This window comes from Neoarius graeffei, chromosome 4, assembly GCF_027579695.1.
Source record: "Neoarius graeffei isolate fNeoGra1 chromosome 4, fNeoGra1.pri, whole genome shotgun sequence".
In the NCBI taxonomy this organism is placed as follows: Eukaryota; Metazoa; Chordata; class Actinopteri; order Siluriformes; family Ariidae; genus Neoarius; species Neoarius graeffei.
The window spans coordinates 86,428,673-86,444,030 of record NC_083572.1 but is presented as its reverse complement, the minus strand read 5'-3'; the positions used below and the strand labels follow the sequence as shown (position 1 = coordinate 86,444,030).

The following is a 15,358-nucleotide window of genomic DNA, read 5'->3' as shown; positions in this document are numbered from 1 at the left end:
GACTGTGTAGAAGGATATTGTGGTCTATAATATCAAAACCTGCACTGAAATCAAGTGACACAAGCAAAGAAACACAGTCCTGATTGGAGGCTGGTAGTAGTAGTAATAATTTCAATTTATATAGCGCCTTTCTCAAAACCCAAGGTTGCGTTACAATTATAGAAAAAAAAAGTCCACCAAATAAAGGTCAGGACGTCATTCCAATGGTGTAGCAGCCACAGTCCCACCAAAAGGCGCAGGAAAACAAATCCCATACCGCCTGTACAGCCGCCGCCGGGCAGCATCACTCGGAACACCACGCCATAGATCCACAAAGCGAGCACAGACGCACCGCCACGCAGAGCGCCGGTATGTCCCAAACCGCCTGCGCAGCCGCCGCAACGCCACCGAGCAACATCGCTCAGAACATCACGCCAAGCACTAAAGCACCGCTGCACAGAGCGCTGGACAACCGCGATGTTAAAATGAGCAATGAGCTCACTGCAGTCCATAGTGAGGAGCACAGGCATCACCCACGGCGAACCGAGGCCTGGAGGGAACCGACGCCCAAAACTGGGTGCGGAGCACCACAACCGGCGGACCCAAACATCAAACTACACAAAAACAAAAGAGAAAATAAAAAGCTCCGGTGAGAATTGACAGCCAGAACATGCATGGTGTACTCTCAACTGGAAACGGTAATGAAAAAGAAAAAGTATGTAATTTACTACTTTAACCAGCGCTTTCTCATACTGCAATAAAGCTTTTTTTTTTTGTTCATTGGTCAGAAATACAGCAACAGAAAAGGCAAACAAACCTTTTGACAACTCTACACAGAGTTTGCTTGAAAGCCAGCCAAGAATACCTCACCCAGGCTGTTTTGGTCCACACTCGAACGCCATTGCAATCGAAATGTTCACACTTGCATAAATGAACTGTATGAAATGCAAATGAACTTCACCAAAGGGGAAGCATACCACGGTTCAATTAAAAGATATTAAACACTGCTTATGTGAAGGCACCCTTTATTAGAAGATCTGTGTAGCTTACATTCAGTCATTTCCACTGAGAACTTCTGTAAAGGCTACAGGGGATGTAAAGTAAGTTGTTTGCAATTTCTCATGTCATCTCGTTATCTCTAGCCGCTTTATCCTGTTCTACAGGGTTGCAGGCAAGCTGGAGCCTATCCCAGCTGACTACGGGCGAAAGGCGGAGTACACCCTGGACAAGTCGCCAGGTCATCACAGGGCTGACACATAGACACAGACAACCATTCACACTCACATTCACACCTACGGTCAATTTAGAGTCACCAGTTAACCTAACCTGCATGTCTTTGGACTGTGGGGGAAACCGGAGCACCCGGAGGAAACCCATGCGGACACGGGGAGAACATGCAAACTCCACACAGAAAGGCCCTCGCCGGCCACGGGGCTCGAACCCGGACCTTCTTGCTGTGAGGCGACAGCGCTAACCACTACACCACCGTGCCGCCCTTGTTTGCAATTTTCTGGTTGTAAATGTAAGACAGTTCTACAATGTTGTTTTGTTTGTCTCTTAACAAATGCTCAGTTGTAACCTGTCTCTCACCCTCTGGTACAGAAAACCATGCCTAGAAAGGAACTGAAGCGACTAAAGTTGGCGACTTAACACAACAATCTTTTCAAATTGGAGTCTGTGACAGTTTCAGCTAATGCTGTTATAAAGAGAGATTAAAGAAAAGTTGCAGAGGGGATTAGACTCAGAAAATGACTTTCATTACTCTTTGCCCTGTTACTCTGTCACAGGTTTGTTATTGTGTCTGAGAAGTTTCTGTGGTTTGCAGAAGATCGCAAAAATACACAGAATCTCTTGATGTTATAAGCTTTTATAATTGTATGTTCTGTTATGCTAACTGTATTGTAATCAGTCAGCGAGGAAAAGTGTCATCTGTCATGCATGAAAATAAGCACTGGATGAAAAGGTGATCAAACCTGTGCAAGTGCCATGGAAGAGAAATGTGTCTGCATCAGCACCGTTTCTCTGCTCACTGATGCTCTCTCTCTCTCTCCTGCTTCATCCACAGAAATGTCAGTGCGAATGTCAAACTTGGACAACGAGCGTGATGAAAGGGATGATGACAGTCATGAAGACAGAGGAATAAGTAGGAGTCTTATTTTCTGCTTTCTTTACATTAAAACATGAATGTTGTCATTCTGTAAACTGAATCCTGTTTGTTTAATTGGGATATTTGTGTACATGAGACTTATCTGAAAACTTATAGCAGTGTGTGATGTTTCACATTTTATATATATATATATATATATATATATATATATATATATATATATATAAGTGCTGTCAAAAATGTCGCGTGATTAACGCGTTAACTTGACTCAATTTTAACGGCGATAATTTTTTTATCGCGAGATTAACGCTCTGTGACATGATGCCACGCCCCGCACAGCCAGAGTCCTCTGCCCTCCCCCGAAGAGCCACGGTGCTTGGCTTACCGTAGGTTTCGTTTTCCCATCGGCGGCTCCAGCCCCACTTTGCAGTGGCTGTGACAAGACGTGTTATGCTCTGCAATAAAAAAAAATATTGGTACAACCAGTGTTCGAACTATGCCGATATTTTTGGGGGGTCCCTTTTTTTCCCTTGGGGGTGCTTGCGCTTGTCTCAGAGCGCAGATCTCCATCGCGCGCTCACTTCGGATATGCAAATGCTTCCCATTACACACGATTGCTATGTCAATAAACATCATTTTGCCAATATTTTAGAGACCCCCCAACATTTCCCAAATCATGCTTTCAAGGGATCTCATGTCTGTTTCAGGGGATCTCGGATGCCCCGAGTACCCCTGTAGTTCAAACGGTGAGCAAGCCCATTCACTTTTTTATGCTGGTAAGAGAATTACAATGGTTTTTCATGTGACAAAAATGTGCGATTAAATTGCGATTAATCGCGAGTTAACTATGACAGTCGCAACATTAATCGCGATTAAATATTTTAATCGCTTGACAGCACTATATATATATATATATATATATATATATATATATATATATATATATATATATATAAATTTTTTCCCCCAATTCTGTGTGTACAGTCAGTAACACACGCTTCATTGCTGCGGTCATTGAGAGACACACACACAGTCCTGAGCGCAGGCGGCGGTACTGGGGCCGATCAGGAACAGAAAGCGACCATGGTAAGTGTCTGTCTGAGGAGAAATAATATTCAATAAAGGTTAATATGCAATGGCGTTCAAAGATATATGACCGAAAAAAAACCTTTTACGTTTGTACCTCAGTGCTGGTGAATTCACTGTTCTGATTTGTCAGAGAATGTTGATTTATCATCAGCGAAGCTCTGACAGTAGTCCAAATCATCGGTTTATATTAAAGGTCCTAGGCAAAGGTTTTCAATTTATGCACATTTGAAACTTTATCTGTTAAAAACCCCTCTGTAATTTTCTTCTGGTCCCAAGAAGTATTGTTAATAAGTAATAATTAAAATAAGTTGGAATAACAGCGCGGATCGTGGCGATTTTTGTGACCGCTCGGCGCGTGACGTCATTCATGGCAAACAAATCGCTTGAGTTGAGTCCACTTCCGTTTATTTGCATTGCCGTTCAGCTTGAGTGCAGACGTGCATTCGGGAATTTCCAAAGAAAAACCATGCCTTATTGTTGTGCAGTGAACTGTAACAACGGGACCAGTTCAGGAAGAAGTTTTTACCTTTTTCCGAGAGAGGAGAAGAGGCGGAGAGAGTGGATTGTGCGCGTGAAGCGAGAGGGTTGGCAGCTGGGTAAATACGCCACTCTGTGCTCCGATCACTTTTTGAAGAATCCCCGTCTGTTGGAGAGTTTAGGTGTCCGTGTCGGACAGAGAAGGCTCAAACCTGACGCTGTTCCGACAAAATTCGAACACAAAATCAAGCAGTCAAAGAAGAAACGGAGCAGCAACGCTCAAGCAAAAAGGAGAAGATTGGAGGTAAACATTTTACCTTTGTTTGCAATTGACAAGTCGAGAATCCTGAGGGATCCTGTACAATCATTGTGGAAATGAGACAAAGGGATATTTCCTCGCTTAGAGTCGGCTATAAATAGTATAATGCTTGTATTACTATTAGCAATGTAAACAAATCCACGTTATATTATAGGGATTGTGTGTGTGCCCGTGTGGTTTAATTATTCTTCAAAAGGGCTCTTATTTAGTATTTTTTAAAAGTTTTTTGGGGCTTTTTTCACCTTTATTGGATAGGACAGTGTAGAGACAGGAAATGAGTGGGAGAGAGATGGGGAGGGATCGGGAAATGACCTCGGGTCGGAATCGAACCCTGGTCCCCGGATTTATGGTATGGTGCCTTATCCACCTGAGCCACGACGCCCCCTTATTTAGTATTTTGACGAAAGTAAGAATTTATAACTACCAGGATAAATCGTTTGGGTGCGAGTCTTGTTGAGGTCCGGGGTCACCACGATCAGAGTCAGCCGAGTCGCTGTCCGATTCCGAGGCCGCACGGTCAAACCAGTGAGCCACATTCACCGATTGCTTCGCAACGGCCATAGGTTCATACATATATGGTTTCACCTCAATATTCAATTTGGAGAGTTCCGACTTCAAAATCGCTATCGCTTTCAGACGTTTTACACAACCTCTCACGACCAAAGTCCGTACACGTGTGCTCGGTTCACAGATAAACACAGAGCTGCTCCTGGTCTGTTTGGCTTAAATGACGTCACGACGACGGTCCCCTGGCGGTGAAAGTGCGCATAAGTGAGATGTAAACAAACCTTAAGAACTTGGGCAAACCAGTATATTTTAACCGTTTTATTCAATTTTAGGGTGCAAATTAGACACCAGGAAGATTGAATTCGCTTTTTGGGTCGTTCTAGAAAATAAAGTTGACATTCTACGTCCCACCTCTGACCCTTGCCTATGACCTTTAACGTGCTCTTTCTAAGATATCATTTTTTTAGGAAGAAATTACACAGAGATTGAATGTTGGGCGCGCCACACAGATTAAAAACATACGTAATCTTTGATATGGTGAATTTTTCTGTGAGGAGACACTTATTTAACATTTTTGGAAGGAGTCTCCAGTGTCAGTGCTTTGTAACAGTCAGAAGTAAAGCTGTACGTTTTCCAGCATGGGAAATCTTCAGGACAGAGCACGTTGTGGTTTCTCTCTGACGCGAGACTGTTTTTGTCTGACTAACTTCACGAGAGAGGAAAAAAACGATGGTGAAGAGACAACTGTTTACAACTGCTATACTCTGTAGTGTACTGTGTTTACTTTATAATTGTTTAATTCTGTTCCCTCTAATAGTATTCTGTGTAGTGTTCGACCGTAGGGGAGAGTGAGTCAGGGACTATTTCAAACACAGCAGAGGAACTATGGAGTTGTCGTTCAAGCGAAATCCAGAACTCTAATTCCTCAGAGGTTTATGGAACCTCATTGAAAACACATCCACAGACATACCTAAGAATTTTTATTTTTTTTAAATAAAAGGGGGAAAAGAAACTATTGGATACTGACTAGGATGTGACCGATAAGGGAATTTTGGCACAGGTAATGACAAAGATCCGTGATAACCGATATTATCAGCCAATACCCACCCTTAGGAAAAAAGACAAACGTGTTTTCATTCCTAACCCTAGAAATGTATTAAAATACTGAAGACATCAAAACTATGAAATAACATGTATGGAATTACACTACCGTTCAAAAGTTTGGGGTCACCCAGACAATTTTGTGTTTTCCATGAAAAGTCACACTTTTATTTACCACAAGTTGTAAAATGAATAGAAAATATAGCCAAGACATTTTTCTGGCCATTTTGAGCATTTAATCGACCCCACAAATGTGATGCTCCAGAAACTCAGGTGGGGTTTACATTAGACCGTATCAGCAGATCATCAGATTAATGTTTTTAAAACGATTTGCGTGCACACAGCAACACCAATACACGGATACGCTTGGCTCCGCAGGCATCCTGCGCTCCAAATCACTCCGCCCTGAACAGCGAGTGCCCTCTGGAGGGTGCGCACTCCGGCCCTGCGCAGCTCACAGAGCGCGCGAGTATAGCGCACGAGCAGTGATTCGGGACTGAGCCGCTGTGTGTGTGATCCCAGCGCATATCACTTACTACTTGCAAGTGGAAGGATGGCAAGTCTAAAGACAATCATAACTACACAATGGGCAGTATTTGCATCAGTATTTGCAGTATTTTCATACTTTTATACTCTTTAATGAAAGGTGATACAAGGCGGAAGTCCGCGCCGTTTTTCAGCAGTCGCGTCACATGACCAACGCCAGCGAATCAGGAAGGTGGATGTCTCAGTGACGTTGTCCAATGACGACGCCAGCTAGAGCTCAGCACTGCGTATCCGCGTATTCTGAATGTTTACACAGCACCGGATCAGACACGATCTGGATTGAATACGTGGACCCTGGCGGATTCCCGTTTCCCGGCGTTTCCAGGTGGTTTAATGTAAACGGACAGTGCATCCGCGAAGAAAACGAGACCGATACGGTCTAATGTAAACCCCACCTCAATCTGCTCAAAGGAAGGTCAGTTTTATAGCTTCTCTAAAGAGCTCAACTGTTTTCAGCTGTGCTAACATGATTGTACAAGGGTTTTCTAATCATCCATTAGCCTTCTGAGGCAATGAGCAAACACATTGTACCATTAGAACACTGGAGTGAGAGTTGCTGGAAATGGGCCTCTATACACCTATGGAGATATTGCACCAAAAACCAGACATTTGCAGCTAGAATAGTCATTTAGCACATTAGCAATGTATAGGGTGGATTTCTGATTAGTTTAAAGTGATCTTCATTGAAAAGAACAGTGCTTTTCTTTCAAAAATAAGGACATTTCAAAGTGACCCCAAACTTTTGAACGGTAGTGTATAAAAAACCTTGGAGTTCTCTTTACTACGAATGCTTTCTTTCACCTCCGCAATATGCATTTAATTTGTCTATAACTGGAATGGGCTTTTTTTTCCCCAATAGATGAACGCCCTTTGTTGGACAAACTATGCAATGACAAATCATGATGGTTAAAAGATCCGTCTTTCATCTCTCTGTTTCTTTTCAATCATCATTTATCGGCCATTATATATGCCGATACCAGTTTATCAGCAATTAGCTCGTATCGGCTGATAATATCGACACGTAATTGATCAGTCGGGCTCTAGTACTGACAGAGATGTGAGCGAAGAGAAGTTTAATCGTAGTGTTTTGCCCGTGTGGACGTACAGCGACGTCTTTACCCATTAAAAAGTACAAGTAGCCATTATGTTTGCTCCAGTTGTTATAAATACCTCACACTGGTATCAAAGCATTGCTTCCTGCTGCAGCCAAGTCTTGTTTTTAATATGCAGTCGAAAATCACTCTTAACACAAGCCTGAGTGTAGCTAACAGAGAAAAACAGCGACTCCGTTCCATACAGAGAGGGAAGAGTTGAACGGGCAGAAATAAAGCAGTGGATATCTGTAAGTGAAAGCGAGAACAGAAAAAGGGAGCCGAGAGCAGCAGAGCAAACTTTTTTTGTATTTTTAAATAGCTGAGCCAAAGGTCGCCTCCCACTAGCTATTCACTCATCCAGCTCAAGGGGTCGAATCGATTCGGCTTTTTGCACTGAGCTCTGACTCACTCCTGCACCACCAACACACTGTTCTTAAATTCGCCCGCAGCTCTGTATCTAACTAACCGTTGCTTTAGAATTTGTACAAACCTTTGTGACCCGGGATTAGTTGTCTCCTTCAGAGCTCAGGTGCATCTTCTGTCAGTGGAGTTGTTTTTCCAGTTTGCCTTGCAGCATCTGGCTGAAATTCATCTTTCTGAAATGGGAGCCATCATTCATGTCTTGCTTTGCTGACCTGTGTGAGCTCATAATCACACCCAGGGCAGTGTCATGCCAGGATTGTCTCATCTCATCTCATTATCTGTAGCCGCTTTATCCTGTTCTACAGGGTCGCAGGCAAGCTGGAGACTATCCCAGCTGACTACGGGCGAAAGGCGGGGTACACCCTGGACAAGTCGCCAGGTCATCACAGGGCTGACACATAGACACAGACAACCATTCACACTCACATTCACACCTACGGTCAATTTAGAGTCACCAGTTAACCTAACCTGCATGTCTTTGGACTGTGGGGGAAACCGGAGCACCCGGAGGAAACCCACGCGGACACGGGGAGAACATGCAAACTCCACACAGAAAAGCCCTCGCCGGCCACGGGGCTCGAACCCGGACCTTCTTGCTGTGAGGCGACAGCGCTAGCCACTACACCACCGTGCCGCCGTCATGCCAGGATTGTGACCCATTTAAAGTTAAAATGTACAAATCCAGTCATGAGGGTCAGTGTCAAAGCTGATATCCACCTGAATCTCTGAATTGGTATCGAATCACATTTGACACATTGTTCAATATAATTTATTAATATACAGTACCAGTTAACAGTTTGGACACCCCTACTCGTAGGTGTTTTCTGTATTTTGACTGTTTTTTACATTGTAGAACAACACTGAAGACATCAAAACTACAAAATAACATCTGGAACATATATGGTAAACAAAAAAAAGTGTTTAAAAAAAAAACCCCAAAAAAGTTTCATATTTTCAGTTCTTCCAAGTATCCAGTGTTTACCTTGATGACGCTTTGCACACTATCGGCATTATCTTAACCAGCTTCATGAGGTCGTCACCTAGAACACTTTTCAGTTAACAGCTGTGCTTTGTCAAAGGTTAATTAGTGCAATTTTTTGCCTTCTTAAAGGAGAACTAAAGTCATTTTTAAACTTGCTTTATTTCTTAATTAACGTGTTATTCAATTACATTTTCGGTTTTAGTAGCCTTATATCGTGACTCGTATTGGCGACTAATTGCAATTAAATATTATACTTATCGGCCTATTCGGTTTTTAGCCGTGTTGAATTGAGTTCGTTTGGTCGACGGCAGGCGTCGCTTATCCGCGCGATCTTCACGAGACTTGTGCGAGATTTCGAAACGTGAAGTGTCAGCCAGGTGTCAGTGCCGACATTTTGAAAACTGTTTTCCAAACGAAATATTGCACAAAAACGAGTTTAAATGACGATTACTGCCTACTTTTTTCAAACTTTCCTGATTGCTATCAAAACAAACAAAACTTCCAGCTTGATTATGTCAGCATTCAAAGGAGGGCGCGCACGTCTTTTGACAACATGGGTCACTTTGATTTCTGCTCTCCGTTTTACTTCCATCCTACGATGTCTCGCACAGGTCTCAACGAATCTCGTTTACAGCCATCGCTTTGACATATGGACTGATATATCACAGAGCATATTTCAAACACTCATAACTTGCTCTAGCAGTGACAAAATAGCTATCAAAAATGCAGTCCGATATTTAATAAAATGAGATAAATAGAATTTTGATCATAAAAAAATTTGCCTTCAGTTCTCCTTTAATGCACTTGAGGTCAAACAGTAAATAATAAAAATATAGTAAATGGAGAAAAAAGGGATGTTACCATCCATCATTACTTTAAGACTTGAAGTGTCTTTGTAATTAATAAAAAAAAAAAAAAAGAAAAAACATTGAATTAGAAGGTGTGTCCAAACTTCTGACTGGTACTGTATGATGTGATGTCATGTAATGCAGACTGACACACATCATTTTGTGAAAATTTGAAACAGTTCACTTAATTTTGTTGTGCAACTGCAAAGAAAATGAATACGATCGCTTATTGCTGTGTCACTTTCCGGTTTGAGTGTAAGGTCAGATAAATCTGGATGTAGGTTTAGATCCCTAATGAGCAAGCCAGTGCAACAGCGACGAGGAAAATCTCCCTGAAAAGCCATGACTAAAACCTTGAGTGGAACCAGATTCGAAAGGAAACCCATCCACTTGTAGGTCGAGGATTATAAATCATTATATTATTCATGTGCAGAAGTGTAAAGACGCACAGTATTTATTATATTGAAAGGATGTTCAGTCTGGATATATTGTTAATAAGAATTCTGGGATGAGCACAGGACGTTATTTATGCTTACAGCAGCTTGGTTTAATGGCTTCGTCACAGATTTCCAATAAGATACTGAGAAACCAAAAATGGTCACGTACATCTAACAAAGAAAAACTAAATCAAGAGGTGTGAAAGGGGAAAGGAACAAAACTTTCGTCCTAATTGCACCCTAACCCCTTCTTACTACTTATTAAAAGGATAAGATATACGATCTAAAAACTACAGAAATACTAATGGGGAGAGGAAAATATATACTTTACATGAACGAGGCAGCAATTAATGATGGAGGCAAAAATATTCATAACTAGCTAAAGGCCCAGTCCCACAACATCTATAACTGTAACTACAACTATGACTATATCTCTGTCTGAATTTAGTTCCAGTCTGGAGCAGAAACACCACAACTATAATCCCCACGGTAATATCACTTGGTCCTGACACTCAGGGAAATAAATGCATGCGTGCAACTTAGGAATAGTCATGGAAGTTTTTTCCAAGTAGTAGCACATTATTCCGGGTCATACTGTACAGCCTGGACTTCAGAACAACCCACTGCACACACTCCGGTGGTTGACAAAACACGGATAGGTCACGGATTACGGAAATATAATTTAAAAAGGATACAAAATGCAGAGTGGTCACAGATTTTAATACGGATGCATCATGGATGCTGATAATTTACGGATTGGTCACGGACGTTTCAGTGTATTACAGATCGGTTACCGATTTCATACGGATGATGCAGCACAGATGAAAAATGAAGTCTAAAACGATTAAATCTTTGGACTGCCGAAGTTCATAATTAAAGCATCGTACCTGCGTTTATATGTTGACTTTATTAATTTACTATTGATATTTCATGGGAAATCACACATCCGTGAATAAAAGATCTGTGCTTTGTATTGTATTTTTTATTTTACGTGAATCCGTATTGCGTGACTTCATGATGCAACAATGATGTACAACCCCAATTCCAAAAAAGTTGGGACAAAGTACAAATTGTAAATAAAAACGGAATGCAATCATTTACAAATCTCAAAAACTGATATTGTATTCACAATAGAACATAGACAACATATCAAATGTCGAGAAGTGAGACATTTTGAAATTTCATGCCAGATATTGGCTCATTTGAAATTTCATGACAGCAACACATCTCAAAAAAGTTGGGACAGGGGCAATAAGAGGCTGGAAAAGTTAAAGGTACAAAAAGGGAACAGCTGGAGGACCAAATTGCAACTCATTAGGTCAATTGGCAATAGGTCATTAACATGACCGGGTATAAAAAGAGCATCTTGGAGTGGCAGCGGCTCTCAGAAGTAAAGATGGGAAGAGGATCACCAATCCCCATAATTCTGCACCGACAAATAGTGGAGCAATATCAGAAAGGAGTTCGACAGTGTAAAATTGCAAAGAGTTTGAACATATCATCATCTACAGTGCATAATATCATCAAAAGATTCAGAGAATCTGGAAGAATCTCTGTGCGTAAGGGTCAAGGCCGGAAAACCATACTGGGTGCCCGTGATCTTCGGGCCCTTAGACGGCACTGCATCACATACAGGCATGCTTCTGTATTGGAAATCACAAAATGGGCTCAGGAATATTTCCAGAGAACATTATCTGTGAACACAATTCACTGTGCCATCCGCCGTCGCCAGCTAAAACTCTATATTTCAAAGAAGAAGCCGTATCTAAACATGATCCAGAAGCGCAGACGTCTTCTCTGGGCCAAGGCTCATTTAAAATGGACTGTGGCAAAGTGGAAAACTGTTCTGTGGTCAGACGAATCAAAATTTGAAGTTCTTTATGGAAATCAGGGACGCCGTGTCATTCGGACTAAAGAGGAGAAGGACGACCCAAGTTGTTATCAGCACTCAGTTCAGAAGCCTGCATCTCTGATGGTATGGGGTTGCATTAGTGCGTGTGGCATGGGCAGCTTACACATCTGGAAAGACACCATCAATGCTGAAAGGTATATCCAGGTTCTAGAGCAACATATGCTCCCATCCAGACGACGTCTCTTTCAGGGAAGACCTTGCATTTTCCAACATGACAATGCCAAACCACATACTGCATCAATTACAGCATCATGGCTGCGTAGAAGAAGGGTCCGGGTACTGAACTGGCCAGCCTGCAGTCCAGATCTTTCACCCATAGAAAACATTTGGCGCGTCATAAAACGGAAGATACGACAAAAAAGACCTAAGACAGTTGAGCAACTAGAATCCTACATTAGACAAGAATGGGTTAACATTCCTATCCCTAAACTTGAGCAACTTGTCTCCTCAGTCCCCAGACGTTTACAGACTGTTGTAAAGAGAAAAGGGGATGTCTCACAGTGGGAAACATGGCCTTGTCCCAACTTTTTTGAGATGTGTTGTTGTCATGAAATTTAAAATCGCCTAATTTTTCTCTTTAAATGATACATTTTCTCAGTTTAAACATTTGATATGTCATCTATGTTCTATTCTGAATAAAATATGGAATTTTGGAACTTCCACATCATTGCATTCTGTTTTTATTTACAATTTGTACTTTGTCCCAACTTTTTTGGAATCGGGGTTGTACAAAGATGCCCGGGAAAAATAGCACATGCTCAGACAATGTCACATGTAAATAATTACCTGATTGGTCAGATGCTTTGTCGGATCAGGTCCAGGCCTGGAAAAATCGCTCCAGAAGCAATCTCGCCGATACGGATAAACCCCGGTCTGGGCTACAGGTATCGTTATCGCTCTGGTGTGAGCACCAACCACATAAACTGCAGGGGACGGATTTATTTATAGTTAGTTATGGGTATTGTGGGACCGGGCCTTAAGTTACCACACTGAAAAACCGTAAGGAGATACCAACGTGCAGTAGGATACACATTCTCAGTGTTGCACTTACAAATAGAAAAATTAGCTGTATGGTATCTATATTTACTTAAATATATGATAAATTATAAACAGCACACACAGCTATTCATAGATAGAACTCTACAAAGGTCTTGGGTGTAAACTGACCGTCCACAATCCATACAGTATCGGAATAAAGACCCAATTACACGTAGCATCAGTTAAATCAGATCGTATGTCAACTTGGAAGTCAAGATCATTTCAGTAGCCTGCCGTTATCAGAGAGTTTCCCTGCCAGAGCGAGAGCCGAACTCCTGGGCAGCATCCCAGCTGGTGGTGTAACAGTGCAGAGATTCAAAACACACACACGCTGTAAGGTCGTGATGAGGCTGTGTTCTCAAGCTCCTCTTGATAAGAGGCTGAGACTTGAAGCATGATTAAATTAATGAGGGCTACAAATGTGTGAGAAGGATCTCGAAGTCATGCTTAATTATGTTGAAGGATCTTTTTGAGCATGCTCATTAATGTCTTTCCTCACCTTAACGACTTCAGATATTTTGACGTGAACGTGTGCTTGGATTGAAATTAAGATCGTTTGCACGTCTTTTAAAATGGGTGTGACCAATTTGGGACTGAAATAAAGGTTTATTTACATCAGCCCACCTTTTCTTTTTTTTTTCCCTCCCCCCCCCCCCCCCCCCTTCGTTGAAACGTAATTTGCTGCAGCACCATGAGCCTGTGTATGAACTATTTCCGCGGTCGCCGTTTTTCACCCCCAGTGTGACAAGCGGGTGCGTGACCAGTGCCGCTTGCATGGCTGCAGGAGCGGACGGCTGCTTGCTTGCGCTGGGTTACCTCTACCCCCTCCCCTCCCCTCCTACCCCCTTCCCCCCACCCCTGATTGCCCCCTCCTTCCCCCCTTTCCCCCCCTCAAGTCCCATGTTTTAAAGTGTGCTTGTGCGGAGGTTTTTAAATGCTCCCACACTGTACTCCTGATAGGAGCATAGTCGGGGGGTGTTCTTTTTTTCCTCATCTTTCCTCATGTTACTACTGTGTTTTTTTTCTTTTATCCCTGTCTTCCTGTCCTGTTCCCCCTCTGTAAGGACAGGTTGATGGTCAATTTCACTGGAAACAGTGACAATAAGGGATTCATTCATTCATTTGTGTGCATGTGTGTGTCCAGGCTACAGCACTATGAGTCCTCAAGAGGACAGTGAGAATCCGCCGTGCACCAGCGAGCCCCTCTCGGCAGGAGTGGACGTGGGAAACCATGATGAGGAGCTGGAACTGGACACCCCACCCCAGACCGCTGCACTGCTCAGCCACAAGCTCTACCCGCACCGGCACACACACACACGCCACCCGCTGCACACCCACACACACCACCTGCAGGCGGCAGTCACCGTTCACAGCGTGGACGCCGAGTGCTAAACCCCAAACCCCACCCACTACAGAGCTCACCTTTAATGCCACATCACTCCGAGGCCAGCCTTCATCCTCCACTTCCACTTTGAGCCCTAAAGCCGGACGCTGCACCCTCCTGAGAGAGCAAACGGAGAAACGGGGCGGGGCTGAGGCTTCCTGGGGAAATCCTCTGGGATGAGGAAAGTCTTTGTAACCTGAACTCTTCAACCCGGACTCGCCTGCTTTCAGTGGTGTGGAGGCACAGATTTGCACTTGTTTTAAGTGCCACAAAGCATCTCAAAAAAAATTTTAAAGGAAAAAGAAGCCGAAAGGATTATTTTTTTACTATTTATTTAACTGGAATCGAGGTGGGAACATATGAACGGCGGAAACTTGTAACTTGATCAGTTGATCATTAGGAGGCCCTGTTGAACCAGACTGCAGAGCAATGAGCAGTGGGATGAGTGGCGTTTTGCGTCACACACACATTACTGTAAGAATGTACCATAGCGCAAAAAAAAAAAAAAATTAAATAAACGAATGAATAAATAAATCAGACACTGATGGGCATGAGTGGCCGTGCTGAACATTGGAGAGAGAGAGAGAGTGCACACCAGCCATCTGTGAGTGGAGGCAGAAATGTGTTGCTTCTCTGAATCTGTTCATTCGCTGCATGGTTTGTTCCAAGCCTGTAACTTACGAACGAGGAAGAGATTCTCCAGAAACTGTCATGTTGCAGAGGATCTCCAAGGTTTAAGTGCTTCACCTCGCAATCACAACTGTTCTGGACCTTTTTAAAGTGACCTCAAGATGCTGAGATGTACCACTGTGTGTATAAACCTTCACTATTATATCCTTATCCAGCTCCGACCAACCGTTTTAATCTGGAGTGAGTGGGTTATTTTTACAGAGAGCTCAATATCCATCAGTATTTTTCCATTTCCCCTGATGGAAAAGCAGAAACATCAGAATCCTGCGCTTCCATCAAACCGCCCGTCTAATCCAAATGTTGCCTTTGTGCTTATATGATTTTAGAGTGATTTATACCTATTGTTTCCAGATTGAAAAAATATACCATGTATATACATTTGACCTTTAACAAAGTAGCTTATAAATGAGTTCACTCCTCAGTGT

At 42.7% G+C, this 15,358-nt stretch overlaps 1 protein-coding gene across 2 annotated transcripts in view; it reads left to right on the top strand.

The window, feature by feature from the left end:
• The window catches only part of cachd1 (cache domain containing 1), a 303,436-nt gene extending 288,082 nt beyond the window's left edge, over window positions 1–15,354 (top strand). For both annotated transcript variants that reach the window (XM_060919931.1, XM_060919930.1), the window contains 3 exons: window positions 2,045–2,122; window positions 3,071–3,172; window positions 14,004–15,354. In XM_060919931.1, coding sequence (XP_060775914.1) covers window positions 2,045–2,122; window positions 3,071–3,172; window positions 14,004–14,251 — 428 coding nt within the window. In that variant the 3' untranslated portion in view covers window positions 14,252–15,354. The remainder of the gene's footprint in view (window positions 1–2,044; window positions 2,123–3,070; window positions 3,173–14,003) is intronic.
• Window positions 15,355–15,358: the final 4 nt, after the last annotated feature.